The sequence below is a fragment of the Patella vulgata genome, chromosome 8 (assembly GCF_932274485.2).
Source record: "Patella vulgata chromosome 8, xgPatVulg1.2, whole genome shotgun sequence".
In the NCBI taxonomy this organism is placed as follows: Eukaryota; Metazoa; Mollusca; class Gastropoda; family Patellidae; genus Patella; species Patella vulgata.
Window position 1 is genome coordinate 51,592,710 of NC_065886.2, and position 17,902 is coordinate 51,610,611.

Below are 17,902 nucleotides of genomic sequence, written 5' to 3' on the forward strand. Positions count from 1 at the left end.
CACCTTTTCTCTTGACCCGTTTGAAGGATTTTATCAAATATGAACTACTAATTATCAGAAACACTAATCGGTAATTAAGCAGACAAATTCTCGTCTGTTTTTAATTTGGCACATTTCTTTAAAGAGACCATCCTGATTTTAACAGTCTCAGAAATAAAAGTCTGTGTACGTATGAAATTTAAACGCCAAAATGGTGTAATTACCTTGTCTCAAAATTCGAACGTGAATGTCAAAATCGCTTATCTGGACACGTAACCCTTCTAAGACTTCGGGTCAATAGTTTCGTTTGGTGACCTGATAATCTATTGCCGTTCCTTTAGAGATCTTTATAGTACATTTCAACTAGACGTCATTTTTATGAAATAAGTCTGGTTTTATCCAGACACCGTATAATACGACTTTGAACACCGGTCTCCATTTCCACTGACGGGATAAAGTTGTTTGAAAACGTATCACATATATTGAGTTAGTTGCTCAGCCCTAAGGTAGTGGATTTTAAGGGCTTTTAACACAAAATTAAGCAGTTTCATTCCCCAAAATATGATCGAGATTGGCCCTTTAAACTTGAATGATCATACATCCATTATTTTTGCTCAGTTTCAGTCTATTTACATATTTTGCTTTTTTTCTACCATTTTTTTCTGGTTTTGATTATGTATGAAATCAGCAATGATTGAATCTATTATAACTAATTTATTTTTTACCATAAAATTTAATATTATTAAAATGATCTCTATGTAATTAGAGATTTAATTTAAGGTGTTCTATATTCTGTCTTCAGTTTATCGATCAGAATCAGTTCTATCTGCCATTGGATCTAGATTTCCTCATCGATCATTCGAACAATGATGTGGAATATTTGTCTCGTAACTGGCGGATGTTGGGACGACCGACTATAATCTTTCCTTTAGCAGATACCATGTTAGGTGTGATTTTGCTTTTTAAGATACTCTTCTCCATTCGCTTCCTTCCTGCTTTTACTAGCAAAACACTTAATATTTATTTTCTGCTATGTTAATATATTTTGCCATTGTTGCCCAGTCTGTTTGCATGGAGATACCTTTCTTTAATATTTATGGATAAACCTTTTACCACTCGATCGATTATTAATTATCAATCTGATTTAAATACAGATCTATATTTCGTTTCATTTTTTTATACTTTCGATGGCCTCTATTACATAAAGATCTGACTAGTTGTAGTGGGAGGTTGCGTCAGGGGACGTACGAGCGGCTTTTGAACCTATGACGCTCTACATTGATTAATCAATCAGCTTTGACATTTCTAGTGGTTTACCCAAAGTTTCGTGCACCTCACTGTAACAGGCTGTTTCATTGGCTAATCCCTCAAATTATCCAGAATGCCGGTATAACAACTCTTCCCGATCCTAGTGTAATAAAGACAAGTAAAACAAAATTTTGAACTATAAAAAACGAAAATGAAATAGGATCTGTGTTTTAAGCAGATTGATTAACTATGAAGTAAGTTCTCTCAAAAAGGTTTTGGTTAAATATAAAGGGAATGAATAATAACATACACTATTTTATAGGATTAATTATATAATTATTAACTTTATAATTATGAATATTGCATGAATGTATCCCCTGTTATACGTAATGGCTTATGATTGTATTATAAATATCTGTCCACTAAATATTATGTGATATACCGGTATATGGTAATGAAAGAAATAAACACATGAATCCAACAGCTATTTGCATATTGCTATGTAGATACTTCAGGCAAAACATATGTATAAAACGTTTTCTTTGCTAGAAATCTTTAAGCAATAAAGACTGGCACATTTCATCTTCCTGCATTTGTCTATTTACTTCAGCTGTGAAATCAAAAAAAAAAAAAAAAATAACAGTTGTATACCCTCTCTGAATTTTTTTTTCAGTTCACAAACATGATTTCTCTTATATTTTGTTTTAGCAAGTTTAGTTTTCATTTAGTTTGTACCAATGGCTGAGAATATCGAACTAACAATAACATAATACTTACAAGTCATTTATTAATCTTTTTAATTCACCATCGATTCATGTATAAACCTTACGCGCATGTTTATTTGCTCACAGTTTATGGATCAACAGAGATTCTACATGGCCCTCGATACCAACTTTATGCTTGATTTTCTGCGAACTGAAATAGCCTACTTAAAAAGCAGCTGGAAAGGGTTAGGGCGTCCAACACTGACTGTCACGGTAACACATGCATTAATGGGTAGGTGACAACATTGTCTTCAGAAATCAGAATAAATTAAAATGTTGTTTGTGATTTTTAGGTACCGGTACATGTACATAATTTATTGTCTCCCGCCACTCAAAGAAAACATGAGACTATTAAAATGGCTTTGTTCTTCCGTCTGTCCTGTTTGTCATGTTTGTCATTTTTTGGAACACAGTAACTCTTGTTTCTAATTGAGGTAGACTGTTTATACTTGGTGGAGATGTTTATTAAGTGGGGAGGAGTGGATGGCCAAATGGTTAGCTTGTGCACGTTCAATCATAAGGTCTGTCATTGAGTCGACTGGCATGGTTTTGATTCCGCAGTTGTAGATGACAAGGAGTAGAGTCGTCTGTCCAACCTCGTGGGTTTTCTCTGTGTCTTCCAGTTTCCTCCCACTGCTAAAGACCCCTACGTGCAAGCGAATTATTGAAATAAAATGGAACCACATGTTAGTTCCGAAATGACCTAGTTTGTGTCGAATGGACATTAAACTCCATTTCTATCTCTCTATTAAGTGAATGCCTTGACTGAGCTTTGATTCTAATTGCGTGAGAGTGAAGGAACTTTGTGTACATCAGTTTGATAACGAACATTTTCTGCTCAGGTTAAACAATGATTAGTAACTTGATTGGTTACGACTTTGGAATATGATTAAGCTCGATGCTGAGGATTTTCTGTTTAAAATAGCTAGGGAAAAGCAATTTAATTGCACGATGCTGTACATATATGTCATCTATTTATTTTAGGATTGAGATGGGCGACATCAGCCTCACTGTTGGCTTGTGTAAATTAATAATTAATAACCTTGTATTGATGTAAACATAAACTGCACTGTCTGCACATATATCACCATTTGTTATACGTCGTCGTCATTAATGTTTCCGTCATTCAAGAAAATACCTGTGCGAATCTGTAAATTTGTACAATTTTAATCGAAAACTTTCCTCAGACATTATGTGTATCTTCCTTACCTCCTAACAGTTTATTTATACAACATCTTAACTACATGCATGTCTCATTTGCTTCTCTTGTTAGAGGCTTTCTTTTTATTTCTATAATGAAGTCAATAGTACCCATTTCAATAGGATAGTCTATCAAATAACTTTAAATAGATTCTCATAAATTCATGAATGATGCATATTGACTATCATGTCTTGTCTAAATTAACTCTTTTATCTTAATTTCAATACCAAGAAAATTGTTTACGGTACTTAATTAATGATTTAACTGATAAGATACAATAGAGGTAATCTATATATCTATTACCCGTCAGATTGTTTTGGTATACAAATTATTTCTATTGCTGTTTATTTTTAAATTCAGATTAGCTTTTGGTATATATATATGCCTATATTTAGTTTTATTTTTATTATAAATTTCACTATTGTTGCTTCAGTACGGTTCTGTTTTCACATATTCTCTATCTCGATGTTGTATTTAACATTTTTTAAAACATTCAAGCAAATTCAGTAAATATATATTTTAATTTATGTAAGTAAACTCTGGAATTCATTTTAATTTATTCTACCATTTAATAACGATTTAAATGAATCATAAAATTAGAATAATTAACTTATTAGACATTTTTGAATTTATTTTGTTATTGGTAGGAGGATATTGATATAACTGAGTGTAATTTAAAGGTGATGAAAATCCATGTCTTTTCTTTAACCTACGAAAAAACCAATTCTTTTTAAATGACTACTCTGGTATTTTTCCTTCATGGGATTTAGGCCAAATAACGTGCTATTTTGACTGGTATTAAAGCAGACATTGTTTTCTTTTCTACTTGCAGTTTTGTTTTGGCTCAAACTGTCTACTGAAAAACAGTATCACTAATATTTTACAATTAACTTGTTATGTGGACCTACTATTGTTAATGTACCTGATATGTGCAGAACAACTGTGCTCATCAAATTTGATGGAATCGAAACCTAATTTTAATACTAAATTTTATGATATCTTGATAAAATTTTTATCCATACATGTACTTGAAAATGTCACAATACTAGGCCTATCTGGGTTACGTAAATTTGACCATAAATAGGCTCCTTATAATCACTGTAAAGTTACAAATATTATGGTAGAGAGATTAAATGTTCTGGATATGTTCACTAATGTTAAGATGCCTGTATGGGAGACTAACAGAGTAGTCATTTAAATAGGTTAGAGATCATCCTTGCTATCCCAAGTGGTCTCACTCCACCCCACTCCACTAACCTGTGACTTTTAATATTTAAATAGGTTAGAGATCATCCTTGCTATCCCAAGTGGTCTCACTCCACCCCACTCCACTAACCTGTGGCTTTATCCATGGGTGGGACATGTATTCAAATTATCTGCCCTTGATGATAGTGCTATTTTTATCAACCAATCCCATAAAAACACAAAGGCTCCCCTTCAAGAGACATATTTAGGAAATGGCCAGAAGGTAGCCTAATTCTCCTCAAGCAAAAAATGAAAGAAGGTCAAATTGCACTAAATGTGTATTTATTAGCAACAAATTACAATAATTATTTAATATATCAGTAAAACTCGGACCAGACCAGGCCAGTGAGAGTACCTTCGCCGATTGAACTACTTACGTAGACAAAACGCAATCACACTCTAGCAAGTAGAAGTTCAATAATAATAACATAACAGAATGGTAACGGTTTATGAAACATTTCAGACTAAAAAAGGATGGTAATAATTATAACAAAAGTGAAACATATACATATTTGAAATCAGCGAAACATACTACAGATTTTGATAATATAATAAAATATGATTTACATAAATCATTCAGTAAATGGACATGAATAGGGTTATCTACCCTTACAAAAAACGAATACGAAACAAAGGCTGTTTCATTAGTTTGTGAATGTTTTCTGATTGGTTCGTAGACTTAAGCTACAATCAAGTCCACAGCAGATAATTTGAAATTGTGGAAACCCTATAAATTAACCCAGGGTATAGTGAAGTAGAACGGAATGAGACCATTGTTGATTTCGAGGAAGGTTAGACATGGGACAGAAAAGTGGCCATTTTTTGTTACCTCTATACTTCATTTCTTTATGCGGTATTATAATTGTTTTTAATTGAATATAGATAATCATAAGGCACCTCCTACCACACTGATAGCAACAATTAAAAAATTACAAAGTGGATACATAAATGGTACAAGGTAAGTAGACATGACTGGATTAACATTTCTTATTTGAGGCGTTCATATATCTAACAAACTGTTGTAATTTAACAATCTGATTAAAATACAGATCTATATCTTGTTTCATTTTTTTTTTGTATCTTTCGATGGCCTACACTACATGACGATCTGACCGGTTGTACTGGAAGGTCACGTCAGGGGTCGTACGAGTGGCTTATGACCCTATGACATCAGACATTGATTAATCAATCAGTTTTGACGTTTCTAGTGGTTTACCCACAGTTCTGTGCATTGCACATCAAGAACTCGCTGTAACAGACCGTTTCATTGGCTAATCCCTCACTTCAACCAGTACACTGGTAATATAACAACTCTTCCAGATCCTAGTGTAGTAAAGACAAGTAAAACAAAATTTTAAACTATAAAGAAACGAAATAAAATATGATCTGTGTCTTAATCCGATTGGTGTATGCTAATGTTTTTTTTAGAATACCACTTCAGGCCTTTACAGTTTTATATCCTCCATTCAATGAATCTTATTGACCAATTACCTTTTAATTTTGTTTCTTGCTAGATTTTAACAATAATGTCACTTTTTTTAGAGTTCACTTAGGAAAATTGGAAGAATTTTTAACAACATCTTGTGTGACTAAACTTAGTTTTGTCCGTGATTTAGATGATCCCTATCAAGGTAGATTTGATTTTATTACTACTGCTAGTCTCTTTTCGGCCTCTGTACAGTAGGACGTTAAACCCCATTTCATTTCTTATTTTAGAAACAACTGGACCCTTGAACCTCAGTATGTGAGCCCTCTACATGAGCCATGACCAAATATTTACAATGTTACAAACCAACCAAAGGCACTTCAATCTAAACGATCTGTTGTCAATCCCGGTACAACCACGCTAAGCGAGCTACCAACCCTGGTAACAAATTCGCAAACCCCGTCAAGAGGCCAACCCTGGTAACCCCTCCAATTAGTAACCACACAGGTTTCGGAAAAGTATAAATAAAAAGCCTGCCGCATGAGTGGAAGAGTGGAATACGAACAAAACTAGTCAGTGATACCTGGAATAACCAGGTCTTTAAGCCACTCTTATCTCTTACATTAACAATCCGATTAGGATCCGATCTGCTGCTCAACTTTCATTCATGATTAAAGCATGAAATGGATAATCAAGACTATGTTCTTTATCGTACCGACTTTAGTAATGATGATCGAGGCTAGGCCATAAATTCAATCGCTAAATTCTTGGTTCAGACTGGTTCAATTTTACTAAAATTTTCAGCAAATTCCCTTTACATTATCTAGTTTTTAACTATTATAGTGAGAACTGTCAGCTCTTTATCTAATCTTACATAATGTATCTTTAACTTTGCTGTCTTTAAGTTTGTATTCTAATTTCCTCTAGGTGAAGATCAAGTTATTCGATTTATGGATAAACTGATGAGTCCAACTTGTCCGAGACCACGTCTACTTTCGCATTCAAAAAAAGGTCGAAGTTTAGGGATCAGAAGCAAGAGATCAAACTCTGTACATGGTATTGTGAAAAGGTCAAGATCGATTCAGATTGATCCTGACCAAGCGGCAGGTAGGAACTATAAATTATTATAGTACCAGTACATTCTAATGTCATCAAATTAACTTACTCTCATAATGTGTGACTATTGTTGTAACTCGCAGTTAAATGTAAATTTTGAAATATTGGATCATAAACATCCCAGTTTTATCTCTTCCTCCTTGAGTATAATAATTGTTGTATAACGGAACACAGAGTGCTTGATTAGAATTAATTCATTTATATTAATGTAGTGATAGATTACCTCAATTTAGTAAATGTTGTAAAAATATTGTGTATATCGTCACGTTTCTGGCGAACCGACGAATCTGATATATTTAAAGTATTGAGAATTATTTGGTGGCTACAGAGATAACAACAAAACGCAAATTTCAAACCCGTAATTCTCAATACTTTAAATATATCAGATTCGTTGGTTCGCCAGAAACGTGACGATATAATGTACCTTATTCTGATTAAATATACTTCTATCTGAATATGTATGAAGAATTTTCATTTTTAATTTTACAAATTGATTGCTTCTGCGTCACATTATAAATAGATTATTAGTATTAGAATCACGAAGCTTCTAAATTTCCAAAGTATATAAATTAAATTATGCAGTAAAATTTTGCTTAGATATTCAGATATTTATTAACCTTTTAAATGATTTTAATTATGTTAGTTTTAGAATAGGAATATTTAATATTGCAAATTTAGTTTTACTAATCTGAAAACTTTTTGTTGTTTTGCATGGACGTTACCACTCGATGCATATTCTTGCTAATACAAGCTAGTATATCTATTTCTGATCAGCTGGTCAACATGGATTAAAATCATGTTGTACCAAATCTTTTCCTCCGGCCACATTTCTCAGAAATAATCATGATAGAAATCTCCAGATATTAATCACTTCCTTTTCTTTAAACTACGGTAGACAGGGAAATGTGTGTAAGTTTTCCGTATTCAATGAGTTGTAAGGTTTGTTGTGTATTTTATCTAAAGATATTCAAAGTCATCTGTTAGAACGAACAGCATCCCAAGGTAGGTGACTAGTGATAACTGTGACAACTTACAGCATTCAATCACTTCATAAATTCTTTAAAGGGACCATCCCGATTTTAACAGTCACAGAAATAAAGTCTGTTTACGTATGAAATTTAAACGCCAAAATATACAGGAATGGTGTATTTACCTTGTCTCAAAATGTCAGCTCAAAATATTGAGTCGCTTATCCGGACACGTAACCCTTTTATAGATTTTGGGTCAATTTTTTTCGTTGCGTAACCTGATAATCTATTGCCGTTCCTTTAGAAGTCTATACAGTGTATGACCCACGTGCTGTACTTGACAATGAAAAGTAAATTTCACCTATTTTTATAAAATAAAAGTTTTATCCAGATACAGCTTGGGTCACCGGTCTCCATAAAAAGACTGACGGGTTTAAGTTGGTTGAAAATGTATCGCATATATTGAGTTAGTTGCTTGATCCTAAGGTAGAGGATTTTATTAGCTTTTAACTCAAAATAATGCCGTTTTATTCTCCAACATATAATCGAGATTGGCCCTTTAATTAGGACTAAATATACAATGTATTGACAGCACAGTCTAAATTATTGTATAGTACATTAGTGGGCTTATTCATTCGTGTTTTAAAATTCAAATCTTTGCACGCTGATTTAGATATAGAATGTATTGACAGCACAGTCTAAATTATTGTATAGTACATTAGTGGGCTTATTCATTCGTGTTTTAAAATTCAAATCTTTGCACGCTGATTTAGATATAGAATAGATAGAAATCACATTTTTGGCTTTTTAATTTTGACACACATATTCATTGATTAAGTAAGAATTGATTAAAACACAGATCCTATTTCGTTTTTTTTTTTGTTATAGTTCAAAATTATGTTTTATTTGTCTTTACTACACTAGGATCAGAAAGAGTTGTTATATAACCCGCGTTCTGGTAGATGTGAGGGATTAGCCAATGAAACTTCTTGGCGTGCGATGCATGGAACTGTGGGTAAACCACTAGAAAGTCAACGCTGATTGATTAATCAATGTCTGACATCATAGGGTCAAAAGCCGCTCGTACGACCCCTGACGTGACCTGCCACTACAACTGGTCAGATCTTCTTATAGTGTAGGCCATTGAAAGTATAAAAAAATGAAACGAAATATAGATCTATATTTTAATCAGATTGAATAAGTAAGGGGTATTAATACATCAATGTGGTTGTCTACCCAGATTTTTTGCGAATGCATTCTGGACAAAAATACAGAATTAATTATTGATTTGAAGTGATAGAATCAATAGATTGCTTGAGAATACTTTTAGCTGGGGTGATTTAAGCTATACTTTCATACTCTTGGTTAATGCCCACTTTGAAATGTGCCCATATATTTTCGTTGGTCCGTCAGTCTGTGAGTTTGTCATTCACAAGGGCTAAAGTTATCATCTGATAGACTCAGTGTTCATGTTCATGAGACACAGAAGTTACCAAATTATTTGAAATTTATACACAATGTAGCCTAGTGATATTCAGTGGTTTCCAATAATTACTGCCAGAGTTAGGGCCCTTGATCTTGTGGATGCGCTGGAGGCTAAAATTTGTACACATTTGATATTTTCAAATGACGCCGGAGGAAATTGATTTTCAATGATTACCAATAATTGCCCTGGACAAATCTGAAAAACTTTATCCATTTTTAAAGTCTTTTTTTACCATATGGCTAAAGTTATTTTCCGATTGATTTGAAATTTGTTTGGTTATCAAGTATTTCCGAGATTATATCCAACAACCCCTGTCGACCTCTCGGATGACATAGCTGGTGTGGCCGTATGGCAACCAATCTTTATAATGTGTGAATATCTTAATTTATCTGTCTCTTGACTTTATTTGCTGTAGATCTACTGTTTTTTCTATTAATAATAAAATGGAGAAAAAAAGCTGTCCTATCTTAAAAACAACTCTTAAAACATCAATACAGCATGCTGTTTGGAGTCTAAACCCAGGTGTATTTATGGGGATAAATAAACCAGGCTCTTGGATATAAAAAGAGATTTGATTTTTTTTTTTCTGCGATATTACCTCGGTGGGGGACGTTAAATAAAGCTATTTCACACACACACACAATATTTTATTGTTAGAAAAGGATTGAGGAATTACGTCTCACCTAGATTTGATTGTAGTTAGAGAGTGTCACAATAACATGTATATATAATAGCATGTTACACAATATTATTTTATTCTTGATACACTAACACAATCACTACTGCTTTATGCATGAAAATATGCTACCAACAAAAATATTGTCTTCCTCTTCAACAAGACATGCACAGGTTTATAATGACAGTACAAGATAATATTATACAGGGCTTATTTTAACGTGCCTCTCGATAAAAAATCAGTGCTTTGAAAATCTGAAATCCGTGCTTTGAAAAAATGTAGTCTTGTGAATCTGGCAAGATTGTATGTGGAAACTTAGCTATAATTATGATCATCGACCACTTTCGATTTCTGTTTCAAAAGTTTTGTATTGTTGACATATTCCCACCACCACCTAAGGCACGAAAAAGTATCAGGTGCATGTGACTGTGAAGGTTCGTTTTCCTTTGGATGTTTCTTTGGACTGTTGATGATACTGCCACATGGTTATAAATGTATCACTAAGCTGGAATTATTAGTGAGCATAAATTCTGTTATCACTCGTCACTCCAGTCAGTTATAATGAGGGATAACTGGTGCTTTCCTTTTGCGTTTGTCACTTCCATTTCTTGAACCATTTCTATCACATATGTGATATTGACTGACACCAATATTGTCCTTTAAAGCGAGCGACCATATTTCAGTGGCAGATCCAATTTAGATTTCACATACAGACTAATCTTGTAAATCAAGTCAAGTCTTAACAAATTAAAAATTATTTTAGTATCAACCACAATCCTGGTAATGAAACCCAGAACTAGCTCAAACAAAAAGATTTGATTTTAACAAACCAGTTGTGCATTTGGTCCAGTGGTCTAGCACATGTAAGCCAATTATTGAAATAAAATTGTACCATATGTTAGTCCCGAAAGTACCTAGTTTGTGTTAAGTGGACATGAAACCGCATTTCGCTATATATCTCTCTAGAAGTAGAGTCGTATAATGATTAATGATATGTTGGCATGGTAACATTGGAACTTATAGATGATTTAAGTATGGAGAGCCACGGTGGCTATGTGAGTTACACACAGGCTCGCTACCCTGGAGGTCAAGGGTTCGCTCTGGGTGTTGGCTGAGAAAGTTCATTGGGATTCTCCGATGTGGTTTCCCCTCGTCAGTGGTGCAGGAGGGAGGGTCTGATAAGGACAGCTGTCTAGTTGTTTCGGATGGGACAAAAACCTGAGGTGCAATGTATACATTGGCTTGCACGTTCAACCTCGTGGGTCCTCCAGTATCCTTCCACTACTAAAGACCCCTACACACAAGCGAATTATTCAAATGAAATTGAACCATGTGTTAGGGTGTCTAGTTGTTGGGATGGGGCGAAAAACAAGGTCCTGTGTATACATTGCCGTGCATGTGAAAGATCCCTTGGCAGTTGGTATTCGATATAAGAGTAGGCCATAGTGCCACTGCCCGTCAAAATTTCCCTCATAGCACACTTTATAGCGTATGCCCGTCTTCATACCCAATTGGAGCAGAACAGTAGGACATTAAACCCCATTTCATTTCATTTCGATTTAAGTATGAGATTTATTAAGGCATGACATCCTTGTAAATAACATAACTGAAATAGAGTTGAGAATGTTTGGATTTGGTTTTAACTACTTTCATATATTATGCATGAAAACTACTACTGGAAAATGTTTAACTAACACTGAACACTTTTAACCTCACAGCAACAATATATAACTTCACTAATAAATCTATGACTAGGATTTTAGATTTGGAATTCTTCTAACCTGTTTTAATAATTAGTGTTAATTAATAATACAGCAGGTGTTGGATTCTAATTATGGAATATTAATAATTATTTTATAATACTGCATTTGACAGATGAAATAAACTGTTTTACATGAAATGGCATTTGTGTTAAAAACTCCCTCATGTTCAAATTTTAAATGTAAGCTTACAGTTTGGTGTTTTAAAACAATAATTTGTATTTTTTTTTTTAACATTACTTATATATAATTCTTGACAGATGGAAATGGTAATGAAGCGCCACTGTCCCCAGGATTAAATTCTCCCACAGACGGTAGGAACCAATATTCCCCTTTCATGATTATGATTCACATAAAGCTTCTCAATCAAACTTTTCATGTTAAATTCTTATGTTACAAAATTAACCAGTTGACTAGATTCTTTTTTAAAAGTATGTCATAGGATTTGTTACATCTGATCGAGGAAGCAAGCAAGACACCAATAATTGCCTTGTACTGTTGGTCTGCTTATATCTCTGGTGAAGTGAAATGAATACCTTATTTGTTCAATGAATAAAAAAGGACCTGGTTCAGTCATCATACAGGCATTTATTGTTGGTACATATACAGATAAAAACATTTTCCTATTTTATGCATTACTTTATATATAGAGTCTTGCTTTTATTTATTTTATCAAAACATATGTATATATTCTATTCTTTTACATTGTTGAATACTTCATGCCTTGTTCCGTGGGGGTAAGGTGGAGGTGCGGTGTGAATGGCCTAATGGTTAGCCATTTCCTCCCACTGTTAAAGACCACTACGTACAAGCAAATTATTGAAATAAAATTGAACCATAAGTTTGTCCCGAAATCTCTGTTGTTATAAACTAGGTACCATATGAAAACGAGGATCCAAATTGAAATAGATATAAAAGCCATGCGGTTTTGACCAAGACAACATAGGTACCGAGTTAAACTGCTCCATCAATATATTCCCCGTTATTGACATTACGCTAACTAAATTGGATTGAAGTATTCAACAATGGTTCTACGACCGTTTTTGCCTGGTTTATATTCAGCCATTTATTGTATTTGTAAATTACTTGTAAGATGATTGGGGGGTTGGATGGTCGAATGGTTAGCACGTCATTGAGTTAACTGGCGTGGTTTCGAATCCCTGGTTGTATGTGACAAGGAGTGGGGTCGCCTGTCCAACCCCATGGGTTTTCTTCGGGTCCTCTGGTTTCCAACCACTGCTAAAGACCCCTACGCGCAAGCGAATTATTGAAATAAAATTAAAACCATATGTTAGTCCCGAAATGACCTAGTTTGTGTTGAGTGGACATTAAACCCCTATTTCTCTCTCTCTGTAAGATGATATAAAAACTTGTCTAATAGGCCTGGCCTAACAATAGTCACAATCAATTTTGATCATGATTGAATCAGGAATTTATCACATATAAAAGATTGTTAAATGCATGAAATAAAGTAGGCAAAACGGTCGATTTATATCGTCGTCTGTAATAAATATATGGCATAGAATTCGTGAATTTACTATAAGGCTTGCTGAAATGTCATATTTTTTTTAGACTATAGTATAGTAGTATTTTGTTTATTAGAGTTATGCAATGTAAATATATATTAAATATTTTATTATATCTTATTGTAAATTGTTCCCTAGGTCTTTCCTATACTTATAGCTCTTACGTATTAGTTATGTTTAGTAAAATATCTCCAGATAAAACGCATGTACGGTAAGATATGCAAGATATTTTATTAATATGTTTTACCCATCTTTCATTCTAGAAATCCATCATATATTACATCTGAAGACATCTACTCCAAATGTACTGAGTCCAGAACCAACACCTCCAACTAGTCCTAATCCTTCCAGATCACACCGTAAACATCTGTCAAGTTTATCAGAAAATCATAATCATCATGAACATATTAATCCCCAGGAACTAGTCGATAGTTTATCACATACAGAGAATTTAAATGAACAAGCAGACATTATCCACTATTTGTTTATGACAATGTGAGTTTAACTTAAATATAAAAGTTTTGAATCGAGTATTACATAGTTGGCGAGATCCGTCGTTCCTGGAGTTTTACGTCCACTTCCACCAAGGGTGATGTCGTAAACAAATCTTCGTGGAGGTGGTTTGTGGAGGATTAAATAGCTGGGGAGGCGGGTGGTCAGGTATTAAATAGTCAGGGAGGTGGGTGTCGGGTATTAAATAATCTGGGAGGTTGGTGGTCAAGTATTAAATAGTCATGGAGGTTGGTGGTCGAGTATTAAATAGTCAGGGAGGTGGGTGGTCGACTATCAAATAGTCGGGGAGGTGGGTTGTAGAGTATAAAATAGTCAGGGAGGTAGGTGGTTGAGTATTAAATAGTCAGGGAGGTAGGTGGTTGAGTATTAAATAGTCAGGGAGGTGGGTGTTTGGGTATTAAATAGTCGGGGAGGTGGATGTCTATTGCTTTGTAGACAGTACTTTACAGATGTCTTCTCGGCGTTGGCAGAATTACATAGGATCTTGATGATCCAAAACTGACAGAATGAATAATCCTTGAATCAGTATAATCCCATGTGGTAATAATCCACAAAAATAATGCTAAACTTAGATTATAACAGAAAGAGAATTTCTCTCAAAACAGCACAATAAGTGCAAAAGCACAAAATGGCAATAAATTGAGAACACAGACCACGTGGGTCAAATATAAACTTACGATAAACGTGGAGTTCTGTATGAAGTGCTAAGAAAATCCTGTTCTCGAACTGGTCTGATCCGGCTTATTTAGAGGTAATATTGATGTCAAAATTGCTTTTAAATGTATATTTTGTTATATAAATGATTTGATTGCAGGGGTATTGATTGTTTTTTTTATAATTACAGGGGTATTGATTGTTTTTTTTATAATTACAGGGGTATTGATTGTTTTATAATTACAGGGGTATTGATTGGGATACTAAATTAGATGATAAACAATGTACAGTTAAAGAATTATTAACAGAACTCTATGAAAAGGTATGATTATAAATCATTTACCATAGTCAATACATTGTCATTGAGTCTTCCTAACAGGTGCTTGTAATTCCTGGCTGATTGAAACCATTACATATACATTGCAGGGGTCTTAATGTAATTTTAAACAAAGTGGCCAGAATTGGGTCAACAAGGTCTCCGGTAGGAAATAGGGTAATTAAAAGCTCCCGTTAACTTTAAAATAATCAGACTTCAACATATTCTAATGTATGTGATTACCACAAAAATAATGACAAATAGGTACACCCTTTGAAAATTTTCCACATTTAATTTATGTACGTTGCTGTAGCCGACAAGCAAGTTGATTGACTACTTAATTAACTGATGTAATTTAACTGAAAGTAGATTGATTATTTATGATACCATAGTGGCCGGTTCATTGTTTTATCAATCGGCTTGATTGAACTTCAAGTGGCTAAAGCCGACAAAAAACATCCGATTGAGAACTATGGTACATTGTACATAAATATTTTCAATTTGGTCAAATTATATTTCTAGGCTGGTCATTGGAAACAATGGTGGTTGGTGAGACATACAGCTGGTATGTTGAAAAAACGAGTTGAAGATTTAGCATTGGTATGTGGAGTAGCTCACACAACTTGATACACATAAAAATACAATAATATAAAAAATATAAGATACCTACATGTATATAGTAAATGCAGTGGGACTGCATCACACATAATTTACACAATAAACAAATATACAGACAAGACATATTACGCCCGAAATCACAAACAAACGTACAATTCAAATAAAGTGAATAGATCCGGGGACTAGCCATAAGCACCCACTGCACTGTACAGTCCCAGGCCTGTAGTGACACAGACTTTACTCAAATTTGAAAACAATCAGGAATAAAACCCAGAGAAACCATTGTGTAATGCCAGCATGAGTCATGATCTGCTATATGTTACAAGAAATATGAATGTAAGCATATTGTAGTAAAATTTAACTATACAAGTAACCACAGCAGTGAAATGTATAAAAAAAACAGGTAGTCTAAAACTAAATGCATTAAGTCAATTAAGAAACGTTTTAGTATTCAATAGAAACGAGGCATATTGAACACAGTAGGGTAATCTGCACAAATAAATAGAGGATATTTGTCGTTTTAGAGTGAATAACATATTTTATTTCATCGAGAAGCATTCGTGAAAATATAAATGTTTTCTTGCTTAGAGAATTGGTATTAGATTGGTATTAGAGTAAATATGTAAACTTTGTTTATCTTGTTTGAAAGTAGAACAAGTCCAGGATGACATGAGGATATATGTAAATTTGTTGTCTATTTAAATAATAAACAGTATAATTATTACAGGCAGCTACAGATCTACTGGTTCGTCAGAAACAATTATCTGTAGGTTTACCACCTGATAGAGAACGTATTATAACTCGGTAAGTTTTATATATAATAACACTTCTTATATTCATGCTGGGATTCTTCTACTACTCTTAGAAGGGTTGGATAGTTGAATGGTTAGCGTGTGCACGTTGTATCATGAGATCTGTCATTGAGTCTACTGGCGGGGTTTCGATTCCCTGGTTGTACGTGACAAGGAATAGGGTTGTCTGTCCAACTTCGTGGGTTTTCTCCAGGTCCTCCAGTTTCCTCCTACTGCTATGTTAGTCGCAAAATGCCCTAGTTTGTCCCCCCTCTCTCTCTCTCTCTCTCTCTCTCTCTCTCTCTCTCTCTACTAGGGCTGGCAAAAAATATTGATATAGCCAATAATAGTCCACGACTACGGGAAAAATCTGTATCTCCATCAGATAAGCATTAAGAAAACATAGTTTGAGGATCATAGGTTTTTGTTTTATTTGATCAATAACACATTTAAATGCATTATTAGCATACAAACATTTATTTCTTTCAACTTAAAATTTTCCGATATATTGATATTGCCGAAATGGTTGCCGATATGATTGCCGATATCGATATTTAAAATCGGTATCGGTTGCCAGCCCTACTCTGTACTACTATCAAAACATTTATCAAAACATTGAGTTGTGCAACAATTTTTACAGTTACTGCCCTTTTTTTTTTTAAAAAAAAAACCTTGTGAACACTCCACAGGTAACAATTTTGAGTTTTTTTCAAACTTGCTGATAATGAATGATTCCAAAATTTAGAGTCACCCGTCAATTTCCTGTGTAGTTATTACCCTAACCCGAAATCTGCACACCAATCCTTTAATATACTGCTAATTAGCATATAGTTGTTGCCAAGTAATGCTATATTTTCCAAAGAAATTGATGAAGAATCTCAATAAAATAAATAGGTAATTTACAACAAGAAATCATCTGACCAAGTCAGATAGAAGTAATTTATTATCTCAAGCCAAACAAACTTAATATAAGGAGAGATTTCGAAATGGTCTCTTTTCGTCCAACAACTTATTATGGTAGTTGTGCGATTTTGCTTATTAGACGTTTCTCGGATATAATAATTTGTGTTTCAAGGGAAAAAAATTTGACTTAGATTTTGGCATAGACCATAATGTCTCTTGTCATGTTTCAGGCCACTACCACCAGATGAGTTAGCAAATGTCTCTTGTCTTGTTTCAGGCCACTACCACCAGATGAATTAGCTAATGTCTCTTGTCTTGTTTCAGGCCACTACCACCAGATGAGTTAGCTAATGTCTCTTGTCTTGTTTCAGACCACTACCACCAGATGAGTTAGCTAATGTCTCTTGTCTTGTTTCAGGCCACTACCACCAGATGAGTTAGCTAATGTCTCTTGTCTTGTTTCAGGCCACTACCACCAGATGAGTTAGCTAATGTCTCTTGTCTTGTTTCAGACCACTACCACCAGATGAGTTAGCTAATGTCTCTTGTCTTGTTTCAGGCCACTACCACCAGATGAGTTAGCTAATGTCTCTTGTCTTGTTTCAGGCCACTACCACCAGATGAATTAGCTAGTATAATATATGATGCTTGTGGTGAAGATACAAGTACAGCTTCTCTTACACAGGTAAATGGTAGAGGCATTTTTAGTAAA

At 34.1% G+C, this 17,902-nt stretch overlaps 1 protein-coding gene across 1 annotated transcript in view; it reads left to right on the forward strand.

The window, feature by feature from the left end:
- Window positions 1–17,537, forward strand: part of LOC126830652 (probable phosphorylase b kinase regulatory subunit alpha) — a 32,901-nt gene extending 15,364 nt beyond the window's left edge. The window contains exons 15-25 of the mRNA XM_056102903.1: window positions 2,079–2,223; window positions 5,320–5,395; window positions 5,980–6,068; window positions 6,791–6,970; window positions 7,943–7,981; window positions 12,130–12,183; window positions 13,659–13,890; window positions 14,809–14,884; window positions 15,401–15,478; window positions 16,224–16,300; window positions 17,468–17,537. Coding sequence (XP_055958878.1) covers window positions 2,079–2,223; window positions 5,320–5,395; window positions 5,980–6,068; window positions 6,791–6,970; window positions 7,943–7,981; window positions 12,130–12,183; window positions 13,659–13,890; window positions 14,809–14,884; window positions 15,401–15,478; window positions 16,224–16,300; window positions 17,468–17,537 — 1,116 coding nt within the window. The remainder of the gene's footprint in view (window positions 1–2,078; window positions 2,224–5,319; window positions 5,396–5,979; window positions 6,069–6,790; window positions 6,971–7,942; window positions 7,982–12,129; window positions 12,184–13,658; window positions 13,891–14,808; window positions 14,885–15,400; window positions 15,479–16,223; window positions 16,301–17,467) is intronic.
- Window positions 17,538–17,902: the final 365 nt, after the last annotated feature.